Raw genomic sequence first — 11901 nt, forward strand, 5'->3', positions numbered from 1 at the left:
TTCGTTTTTTCATGTGAAAAACGTATAATTTTTTTCACTTCGCTCTCATTTGCGCAATAAATTTTTCTTTCTCAAATCCCTGTGCTACGTCGTAGGTATTTTATTAAGGAACACGAAAATCATCGGGTTTTTGATTTCAGACGAACACGTTCGTTATAATTTGTTAGGTTAGTCACGCGTGTAACGGCGGACGAGCTTCGCGGGAGAACGAATAACTCGGTCATTTTTTAATATTTTCGTACAGTATTTATACAATATATGCACTAATACATGCTCCACCCATAAGAAGAAAATAAATAATTTTCAACCTCATAGTATCGGTAAAAAAAATTCGTCTAGTTCAGTGCTGTTTCGAGCGCCTCAGGGTGGCGCAACCCCCGTAAGTTCCTTCGAAAAAATTCCTCTTCCCCCTAAAAGAACATGAAACTATTTCTTCAATTATCCAAACCCTCTCAAGTACGGTGGAGCTTATTCTTCGAATACAAAAAATACGATCTTACCATGTCAATTTATTCCTTCTTATAAAAAAAAAAAAAATTATTTAGAAACTGAGAAAAGCCATTGAGCCTCATCTGACGTATAAAATTAACAAAGCAATTAGTAGACTGTACCGTGGCAGAAGGAAACTGTCTGATGCCTGAGCCTCAGCAAGCAATAAATCCAGCAAATTACCAAATAAAAATATAAACGTATAAATTAAAACATGGGCATCATTGACTCACTTGAACTACCCCTAAACGCAACAACGTATTGTCCAAAGTTTCTATGCATCTAAAGGAACAAATCAGGGCTTATAAAAAGGCATCGAGTCCTTTCTTCTCAACTTTCAAGCTGCACGCCACTGCTGCTAGCCAATTCGGTATTATTCCATCTTCCTCTCCGTAGATGGAGCGTAAGCCAGATTGCACAACAGCAGATTGCGTCTTGCAGCGACGTCGATAAGAATTAAGACGATATTTGCACGTGTCTCCGACGGATCTGCATGTTAAATCATTAGCAGGCTGCGGACGATCGTCGTTTACTGTTTCTCCCGCGCAAGGCTGACGGAGGTCGGTGTCAAAAGCTGGAGCTGGATCGACGCGGTCGAAGCGGCCGGGAAGGAAATGTAGAGAGCAGCGAAACCGAGGCGGGACCAGTCGACAAAACCTCTGATAATTTAATCCCACCCAATTCGACGACTTCTCTCGCGCAATATTCCCCCGCAGCTGAGTCCCATTAAACGCTGTCGTGGCGAATTTCGCCATTCGCCGGTGGCAGCCTTGGCATTTTTCTCGCTTGCAATCGCTGTGTTCTGTGATCGATAAACTCGGCGGGAGTTTAAGGCACAGTGGATTGCGAGGATAGAACCGGGGAGTCCGGGACCGCGGGCTTCAATGGGACGGCGAGGAAAGCGTGACGAACGCGGAGGAAATCCTCTGGCAATGGGTTATCGATGCGTACTGCTGGCGTAAGCTCTTTCGGAGGCGAAGCTCCAGCCAAGGCCAGCACACGCAACAAGACCTACATTGCGGGACTTCCTCCTCTGCTAATGCAGCGGTTCGATACGCTCTCGGCCACGTACGCTTCCTGAAAAGAAATAAAGGCACGCTTCCTCGCGGTATCTTCCGCGACGATAACGAAAAAGTAGCGCGATGCACTCGCGCGTTCCCAGCTTCGGGGGGGAAGATCGCTCAAGGTTTCTGGGCCTTAAGGATTGCGAACCGGTAAATCGGTAAATCGGTTTGAAGTTTTTTTTTTTCACTGATAACGTAGGAGATGTCGACGGAATTATGCGCTATATATATATGCGCTATATTGGTATGCCTACAATTTTTACCGGTGATTCGCCAAATTTTTAACGGGAATTCGATGAATTACGTATTTCTCGATATTTGCCGGTAAATTACGTATTTCTCGATATTTACCGGTAAATTACGTATTTCTCGAGATTTACCGGTAGAAATTTGGCGAATTACCGGTAAAAGTTTTATGTATAGCAATGTAGCGCATAATTCCGTCGATATCTACTACGTTGTCAGTGAAAAAAGCTTCAAACCGATTTACCGATTTACCGCTTTGCAATCCCTACTGGGGCTCTGATAATTATTCGACGAACTCTGTTGGGGGCTTTAGCGAGTGGTATTTTTCTACACAGTTTAATTAGGCTTGGGCTTAATTTTTTGGAGAATAGAGGGTCGTTATTGAATTCAAGAGTTTAAGGCGACATTCTACTTTGATCGGACGAAAAATTAAGCTAATTGCGAAAATTTTTTCTGGGTAAATACATCGTATAATGAAATAAGCCTTTTTGGTACTTATTGAGCTACTCTTGTACTATAGACAAACAAATTAAAAAGAATTTTTTTAACTTGATTTAATGGTTTCTTTGCAGAGTTGATATGGCACCTAAAAAAAAGAGGTGTGCTCGTGGCGTAGGTGATTTCCCGGCTCAGGTATATCGGAAACAAAAAATTCCAATGGATTCTTAACCTGTAGAAGTGGCGCTATAGCTCCTAGCTTAATTAATAATTTTTGTCGAGAAATAACAGAGATTTTTCTCATGGAACACCCGGGAATACATTCCTTTGGGTATTTTGACATACTTTTTTTTCAAACAAGCGCCATTTTGTTACTTCTCGACAGAAATTGTTAATTAACCTAGGGTTTATAGCGACACTCATGCAGATTAAGAACCCGTTGGAATTTTTCGTTTCGGATGAGCCTGAACCGGGAAATCACCTACGCCATGAGCATACCTCGCTTTTTTTGGTGCCACATTGACGTCGTAAAGAACTACAAAAATTCTTTTTATTTTTATTTTTTTGTACAATATAAAAGTAGCTTAATAAATACCAAAAAGATTTGTTATATTATACGCTGCATTTACTCAGAGAAATATCTTTAAAAACAGCTTAATTTTTCAACGGCTCAAAGTAGAATGACCCCTTAAGGGAGCATTCTTGTCCGAAAGACCAATTCTTTGCCTTTCTTTAGGGACGACGCGCAAAAAGCTAAACAGTTTTTACCGATGTACATTATCCACGCGTATTTATTAACATTTCAGTAACCTGGAAAAAAAATTGCGAGGCTCTGAATTTGAGCTCATTTTTGTCACCTTTTTTCGTCTTTGAACTGAAAGAAAAATTCTTTCGACTCGATTCTGCTACCGGCTGGAATAATAAGTTTTCTGAAGGTGTGGGAAAAACAATGGACTAAATACCATTTTGAGAAAAACGCGTCTCCATTAATTATTATTATAAAAATTTTATTGCTAAAATTTATTTCGCAACTTACTGAAATGTTAATAAATACACGTGGTTAATGCTCATAGGTGAAAACTCTGTTTTTCGGGCGCCGTTCTTAAAGAGAATAGAGGATTTCGTCCCTCTAGAGGAGGACACCCCCTGAGGTGCCAAAGATCGTCGGCAATTTTGATTTTGAGTACTCGAGGTGTTGAGTTTGGAGTCGAGAGTGCGGGGTATTAATATAAATAATGTGGGATTAAATGGGACAAAGAGTAACGCGTGTTGAAGGCTCCAGCACAAAACCCACCCCTGGAGTTAAATCGAATCGAGAGCCCGCTTGGAAAGGAACACGGGTGGATCGGCAAAGTGCAATTTCCACGGCGGAAATTACATCTACGACCAGTGGGAAAAGCTTTTGTTGGCGAGCTTCGCAAGCGGGGACACGCCACGCTTGTTCTCTGTGCGCGCGGGTAAATACCAGCGCGGTTGAGGACAGAGCAAACGCCGGGTACACACATGCGGGGGAGGTATAAAGAGTCTCCTCGACACTTCATTATTTGTATCGTCTGTTCAACTTCTGTTTCATACGCGAACAGCGGTAATATTGACCGAAGTCGTCGCAAGATTCTTCAAAATTATCTCCCTACATGTTGCGATCTTGTGATTGATTTAGACTTTTGCAGAGCAGGGCCGAATTTAGTTTTTTGTTAAAACGTGGGTCAGCTATGAATCTTATCTAGTTTGGATTTGGGGTAGATCTAATTTATTTCTAGTCTGACCACTCATTCGGATAACGCTCATTTGCTGCAACAGCGACGCAACTGAAAATTTGCAGGTTTTGAGTTATTAGTGTATATGATAAATAGCGGTTGTTGGGTAACAAATTTTTTTAACTAACTTATTTCTATTATGAAACAAATTAAGTCCTAACTTATTTCTATTATGAAACAAATTAAGTCCTAACTTATTTCTATTATGAAACAAATAAAGACTTACCTTATTTCTATTCTAAAACAAATAAAACAGTACCTTATTTCTTTCTAAAACAAATAAAAAACTACCTTATTTCTATTCTAAAACAAATAAAAACCTACCTTATTTCTATTCGAAAACAAATAAAAAACTACCTTATTTCTACTCTAAAACAAATAACGACCTACCTTATTTTTATTCTAAAACAAATAAGAACCTACCTTATTTCTATTCCAAAAGAAATAAAGTCCTACCTTTTTTCTATTCTAAAACAAATAAAAACCTACCTTATTTCTACTCTAGAACAAATAAAAACCTACCTTATTTTTATTCTAAAACAAATAAAAACCTACCTTATTTTTATTCTAAAACAAATAAAACCTACCTTATTTCTATTCCAAAACAAATAAAGACCTACCTTTTTTCTTTTCTAAAACAAATAAAGACCCACCTTATTTCTATTCCATATCTAATCCAGACCCAACTTACAATTAAATATTCCTACTCTAAAACTTCTCGACCTGCCTCAAATCTCTCCCAATACACGGTTCACCCCTAACCTCATCAACTCAACCCTCACAAGTCCAACTTATTACCCCTCAAAACCTCACCCACCCCAACCCCCTAAAAAATAAAAAGAAGGGTTCCAAGCTCCCCACGAGGAAACTCCCCATAGATGAAGAATCGAAAAGAAAATCCACCCTGCCCGATATCATTACAGTAACAACCCTCCATGCCCCAACAAGCGATCCCTCCGCCCTTTTCCAAAAGCCTTGCAATTCGATCGGCAACTCCCCACCGGCTGAACCGATTTTAATCAACGCTAACGAGGAGCAGCCCGCTATAGCGAGGAGGTTTCCCTCGGTACACGAAAAGCTCATTTTACATCCCCCCGGCGGCGTGGAGGAGCGGCGAGGAGCTCGCAGAGGTATCCTCGGCGAAAGGCGACGTCGGTCGAGCTTTCGTCTTGGTCGCGGGCTCGCGGGGCCGTCAGTCGAGCCTCGTATCTCGTCGACGGAGCACAACCCTCCGAAACCGAAGCATCCCTCTCTCTCCCCATCGATCGCGCGCGATGCATCGAAAACAATCGTACCTCTGATCCTCCGGCGATCGCTCCCGTTCTCTCCGAGAGCCTCTGCGAAGTGCTCGCGAGGGGAACGCACGGTGCTCGATGTTAGTCGACGCTCTAAATCGCGGTTGAAACTGATCGAGGCGCGATGAGAGGGAGCACTCTCGATTGAGAGAAGAGCGCACGAAGTCTCCACCATGGTGGACAAACTCCACGAGTACGAGGGCTTCGCTGGCAGGGTGCACGATGTCCGCGATAAGATCAAGGAGAAGTGGGAAGTTTGGAAAGAGTGGAAGAACGGCGTGCCGCTGGACCGGGGTGTCGAGGGGTTCTTGAACCACCTGCGCGGGCCACCGAAATTGGAGAGGACCTTGGATGATTATGCCCATGTCTACAGGTAGTATTTTCGAATCGGTTGAAAGCTGTGTTGGAAAGTTCGGGGATTGGGGAAGTTAATTTGGTATTTTGTATTATTTAGGGTATTAAGGGGGATGGTAATAAAATGGTCAAAGTTAGGCGGAATATTAATGAGGCATCTATAGGTACCAAGGAATTGGATAATAAAATTTTTTAAAGAAAGTAAAAACCCACTTCAGAGGTGCGCTAAAAAGGATAAAATAATTGTTTTTTGAAATCTAATTCCCGGGCGTTAGTGTGCTAATGGACTGTATTTGATAAAGGTTTAGAAATTGATTTAATTCTGTTTCTATTCTGGCACCGATTTACAAAATAATTATTTTATTATTTTTAAGTCAGTCACCTTTTAAGTCAGTTTTTTACTTTTTTTTAAAGTTTATTATTTTTTAATTTTTACTGACCTTTGTTTGAAGTCGTTTAAAAGTACCATTATTTAGCGTAAATATAATGCGAGCAACAACCCACTTTGCAGACACACCTGTGTCCAACAATTCAAAATAGTCCACTTTCACTTTTGTCCAAATAGTAGACGAATAAAATATTTCTCCACATTTTTATAAACTTCCCATCATACTTGGGGTAAATAATTGAGGGGTTTGATAAGAAATTTTCGTTCCTTTGTAGTTTGTACCATTAATTCGTTCCTGAAATGTAGTGCAAAAAGTCCATGAAAAAAATCATAAAACAGTGACCAGTGAAAAAGGGCCCCTGAATAAAATTGCACTTTTAAAGTTCCCTGGAGCTATACAATGACGCCTTATTAATATTTTAGACAACTGTTGAATATTTCGAACATTTTCTAGCACCCCCTTTCTACCTCCCCAAAGTGTGTCCACCGTTGATTAACCGAAGTGAAAAGGTGAAAAGAAAAAGAAGTCCAGTGTGTCTCGATTAATCAGCAATTAACGAGCAGCCTGGTGTCTTTACAGAAAAAAGTCCCGAGGGGAATTGGTGCGGGTTTCCGCGGCCGTGATGGGGATCGAATTTTCGTACGCCGCGGAGACCGCGTTCGTCTCGCCGACCCTTTTGAAGATCGGTGTCGATCACCAGCACATGACGTTGGTTTGGGCCCTCAGCCCCCTGATAGGCTTCTTCGTCACCCCGATTTTGGGAAGCTTGAGCGACAGGTGCAGATCGAAGTATGGGAGGAGGAGGCCCTTCATTTTCTTACTGGCCATTGGGGTGTTGATAGGTAGAGAAAGAAACCTGTTAGACCTAGTAGACCCTAGGAATAAAATGACCAGCAGATGGAAGAGCAAAATCCCTCAAGCTAGCCAACTTTGAACCTAGGGTTGATACTCGTCCCCAATGGGGAGGACATGGGGTACGCCTTCGGCGACACATCGCCGACTTCGACCAATTACACAGCCCCCTTGGGCCACCGAACCACAGCGAAGCAGGCGAGGGTAGAGTCGACAGAGCCACCCTCGCACTCCTGGGGAATCTTCTTCACGATCCTGGGCACGGTCCTGCTCGATTTCGACGCCGACGCTTGTCAGAGCCCCGCCAGGGCCTACTTGCTCGACGTCACTACACCTGGCAAGTAAATGAACCCACTGTGCCTCCGTAAAGAGTACCTTTCCCCAAGCTGCTGTAAATAATTAGGAAAGCTTGGATTTATAAAAGGAAACTGCTCCTGGATTCATCTTCTGAAAATCTAGTAGTACTGGTCAAGCATTTAAGAGACCACAAGGCTGGCTTAGTACAGGATAAATCTACTAAAACGATTTTAAACACAATAGAACAGTCTCGCAAGTATTCTTCACCTTCTATTCTCCCCGAGTAAAATTTTGGTTACTTAAAATCCTAGCTCGGCGAAGTCCTCGTCACAATTGCTTCATCTTCTTGAGTTTTTGATTCTAATTGGGTCGGAGTCGATAACTAGGGACCTATGCCCTCAGAGGACCACGCGAAGGGCCTCAGTACGTTCACCATAATGGCGGGCTTAGGGGGTTTCATGGGTTACGGACTGGGTGGCATTAACTGGGACGCCACGACGATTGGAGTAATGCTGGGTGGCCATCTCCACGCGACCTTCACTCTCATCACCATCATCTTCATTATCTGCGTGTTCTGCACCATCACGAGCTTCAAGGAGATCCCACTGGAGCTGCTGGAGAGGGACGAGTACCAGCAGCTGCAGGAACGAAAGGTTCGTCCTGGATGAAACCGGTGGAACGTCACTGTGACATTTAGAGTGATTTTGGTTCTCGTTATTCGTATATGTATTCAGGTATCCGGCGATGAGAGAGGGGAGGAGCAGAGGGAGTGCGATAAAATCACGACGGAGGAGTGTGCTTCTTACGGAACGCTGGATAACGAGCAGGACGCCGCCACGAGGAAGGACGTGAGTGAACACCCGGGAATGTAGAATTCGTGGTGATTTTTATTAGAATGCTCTGAGCCGACCTCGATGGTCTAAGTGGAGTGAGAATTGCGAGGTTGGGCTGTTTTTTTATTTAAATTGCAATTTTTAATGGAGATGGGAATGGACCGCGTGAAATTTTCCGGACGGAGGGGCTAAATTCTAGGGAATTTCGTCGAAGTTAGTTCCGATTTTGATGGATCGCGTGAAAATTTCCGGACGGAGGGGCCAAAGTCTAGGGAATTTCGTCGAAGTTAGTTCCGATTTTGATGGATCGCGTGAAAATTTCCGCCCGCAGGGGCCGAATTCTAGGGAATTTCGTCGAAGCTAGCGATTTTTATGGATCCCGTGAAAATTTCCGGACGGAGGGGCTAAATTCTAGGGAATTTCGTCGAAGTTAGTTCCGATTTTGATGGATCGCGTGAAAATTTCCGGGACGGAGGGGCCAAATTCTAGGGAATTTCGTCGAAGTTAGTTCCGATTTTGATGGATCGCGTGAAAATTTCCGCCCGGAGGACCAAATTCTAGGGAATTTCGTCGAAGCTACCGGTTTTTATGGAGCCCGTGAAATTTTCCGGGCGGAGGAGCTAAATTCTAGGGAATTTCGTCGAAGTTAGTTCCGATTTTGATGGATCGCGTGAAAATTTCCGGCCGGGGGGGCTAAAATCTAGGGAATTTCGTCGAAGTTAGTTCCGATTTTGATGGATCCCGTGAAAATTTGGGTAACGTGGAGTCTTGGGTGTTTGCCAGGAATTTGTCTTGAAGCCTCTTCCAGTGCAGGATCCCGAAAGAAGAGCCGGACAGGTACCAATGGTACCTGACGTGCCCGCCCAGGACAGTAATTTCGCTAAGGATGGCTTCGACGAAGATGCCGAGGCGAACCCTAAGGCCACTTTAAGGGAGTACCTTCTTTCCATCGTCTACATGCCCCACAGCCTCCGCATGGTCTGCTTGACTAATCTCTTCTGCTGGATGGCCCACGTCTGCTACTCTCTGTACTTCACAGACTTCGTCGGGGAAGCTGTTTATGGGGGCAATCCTCAGGCAAGCAACTATCAACGCTGAATCATTCATATTATGATCGGGAATCCCCATAAAAGGGAGTCCGGAATAAGAGACTTCGGGAGATCGACTTCGGTGGAGTTGGTAAGGCGACTGACCAATAATCAGAGGATCCCGAGGATCGCGGGTTCGAATCCCCATCACCCGAAGTCCGTTTTTTCCGTGGCTCCCGAACACATAAGGATTACAAAACCCTATTCCCACAATACCACTATAAAAAATCCACGATTTTCCCAATATTTCACTTACATATCCAAAAACTCCGACCCTAACCAGTGATACTTTAAACTTGTAGATAAACCCAAAGCCTTCGCCAATTCCAGAGAAAATCCTTCCCGTATCAATCAAAATTATCCATCTTCTACTGATCACAGTACACTCCCACAAATTTCCTGATACTGCTGCTACTGACAATTCTGAAAATGTGAACGACAGGCACCGGACGGTTCCAAGGAGCGCGAGTTGTACGAGAGTGGCGTTCGCTTCGGATGCTGGGGGATGTCCATGTATTCGTTGTCCTGCTCGTGTTACTCGTTGATCATCGAGAAGCTAATAGAACGCTACAAGTAAAATCCCACTTTCGATGGCCCTTCTCTCTCCCCCTCGTTTGAGACAGTAAACTCTCCTCGACTTTAATAAAAAAAACTGCTTTATAATACAGCTTCGGGAATTCTCCTTTCTGCCCCAGAGCTCGGAGGGTGTACATCTGCGGCCTCCTGTTCTACAGCCTCGGGATGATGATGATGGCGCTGACCAAGCATCCCGTGGGAGTCATCGTGTTCTCCTGGACCGCGGGCGTTATGTACTCCACTTTGTTCACCATGCCGTACTTACTAGTTGCACATTACCACGCCTCGTCGACGGTGAGTGATACCACAGAGCTTCGTTTGCCATTCAGGGAATGGAGATTGGAGCTGGGAGTCTCCGAGGCTAATTAGAGCCAGTGATTAACACCATTCGACGCCGCAATAAGTTGGGCTCGAAAGTAAAACGGCTCCCGAAGGAGCACTTCGGTAATCTCTCCCGAGAAGCACACAATACTCCTCGAGATAACGATCCCCTTGGCAACTGCGGCCTACGTAACTTGGCTCATCTCGACTGATATTAAAAGTAGCTTCTTAAATTCGCCTTGCCAAGGGCTCCGGTTCAACGAGGCAAATTGTGTAACAGTATCCTGCGCGAGGTAATTAAGACGTTCCAGGAAATTCTGGGGGATTAAGTGCTAGGAACGAAGGAGACCACTCGACATCTGACACGGTGGTAGTTTTATTGAACGATTAAACGTTTACATAAGTCCTCGTCTGAAAATTAAATTCTGCGAGATTAATTCTTCCGCGCCATTTTGGTACCGTCGAAACGTCCTTCTTGAAGAAGAACCGGAGACTTGAGGGGCTCAGTGGAACACGAGCCACGTGGCACAGTACCATACACCCACAGGGAAGTAATTTTGCTCGGGAAATTCGGTACAAAATTGCAATTATTTTAATTAGCAACTGAAGCAGAAATCTTGGCTCCAGAATTAATCCTCCTTGGCACCTTTTATTACTTCCTTCGAACAACCCACTCAGCTCCCATTTCCATATCCCGAATCAACTAGGAATATTATAAATACCGCTAATAGATCAGAGCTTAGGCACGTAATAAGCTGCCAAGTTCTTTTCCCTCGCCACCTTCGTCACGCCTCAATGATCGAACAAATGGAGCGCACGCGGAGTGGCATGGGCCTGTTTTTCAATGAGCCCCTCGTCCGCCGAAGCACGATAAGCATCGCGAAAGCTGTAATGCCATTAGAAGGCGTCGTCGGACGTAACGGCCGGCGTACCGTGCGCGGCGGAAATTGAGTTAGTCGACTTTGCAGTTCGAGGTGACAGCGGAGGGTGAAGCCGTTCAAAGCGGGGGCGTTCGCGGCCTCGGCACCGACGTCGCGATCGTCTCCTCCATGGTCTTCCTGGCGCAGTTCTTGCTCTCCTGCTGCCTTGGGACGATCGTTAGCCAGTCGGGGACCACCACGGCTGTAGTCTGCGTGGCCAGCACCCTCGCCGCTTGCGGGGCGGTCTCCGCCACCCAAGTCATGTATCTGGACCTCTGAACTCTGGCCATCGACTTTCATGGGCTCGTCTGAAATAATTGGCCCGGCTAATATCCCACTAATCGTACCGACCAGGCGGCGCCACGCGAGTGGAAATCGCTGAGGGTTGCATACGTTCAGGGGTGGACATTTGGGGATCTTGCGAACAGACTTTCTGTTTCTATTTCTTCACTCGTGAATAGGGACGCTTGTGTGACGTTCTTCGTCAGTACGGTTAGTAGAATTCAAAGGTGGAGGCTGATGAAATGTTTCAACTACGTATTCCGCAGGGAGCTCTAGAGTTTTGTTGATTAAAATCCTTAAATCCAGCAGGACCCTGAGTCCGCGAATTTCGATAATTCTTGGGATTTATTTTGCTCTCTTTCGTCGGTTTGTTAATTTTGTTCGCTCGCAATAATTCTCCTAGGGGAGAAACATTGTTCTGTTAAGTTCTGTTATAATGGCTGCCAGCGGAGTCGCCGGGGCTACGTTGTAGAATTAAATGGACAAGGCTCTGGGCAGCCTGTCGAAGCCTCTTCGTTGATAAACATTTTCATCGGCGTGTGCTTATGGAGGTAATGAAGCTACCGTGTTGACACGATGCACAAATAATGGCCCCGTGTGTGAACATCGTAAAGTCGCCACTTTATGTCGTTAAAGGGAACTTGTAAATAAATGTATCTTGTAAAAACGCAATAAAATGGGAAATGTGTGTAGACGAACT

General features: G+C 44.6%; 1 protein-coding gene and 1 long non-coding RNA gene across 3 annotated transcripts; one reads left to right on the plus strand and one right to left on the minus strand.

The window, feature by feature from the left end:
• Nucleotides 1-3925: 3925 nt before the first annotated feature.
• On the minus strand, nucleotides 3926-4609 carry LOC143375866 (uncharacterized). Its single transcript, XR_013086995.1, has 3 exons — nucleotides 4286-4609; nucleotides 4207-4220; nucleotides 3926-4005 (listed from the first exon to the last, which is right to left on the minus strand). It is a non-coding gene; the product is annotated as an uncharacterized LOC143375866 (long non-coding RNA).
• Nucleotides 4610-4865: 256 nt separating this feature from the next.
• Nucleotides 4866-11899, plus strand: Lovit (loss of visual transmission). Of its 2 annotated transcripts, none has more exons than XM_076825055.1 (9): nucleotides 4866-5662; nucleotides 6612-6874; nucleotides 6973-7221; nucleotides 7584-7834; nucleotides 7916-8029; nucleotides 8798-9086; nucleotides 9540-9675; nucleotides 9798-9972; nucleotides 10968-11899. In XM_076825055.1, exons 1-9 carry the CDS (start codon nucleotides 5463-5465, stop codon nucleotides 11196-11198), a joined length of 1908 nt encoding a protein of 635 aa, XP_076681170.1. In that variant the 5' UTR covers nucleotides 4866-5462; the 3' UTR covers nucleotides 11199-11899. The 2 variants fall into 2 exon arrangements, with proteins under 2 accessions (XP_076681170.1, XP_076681168.1); XM_076825053.1 differs by having other exon boundaries at nucleotides 4869-5662; nucleotides 8798-9091; nucleotides 9545-9675.
• Nucleotides 11900-11901: the final 2 nt, after the last annotated feature.

This window comes from Andrena cerasifolii, chromosome 13 (assembly GCF_050908995.1).
Source record: "Andrena cerasifolii isolate SP2316 chromosome 13, iyAndCera1_principal, whole genome shotgun sequence".
Taxonomy (NCBI): Eukaryota; Metazoa; Arthropoda; class Insecta; order Hymenoptera; family Andrenidae; genus Andrena; species Andrena cerasifolii.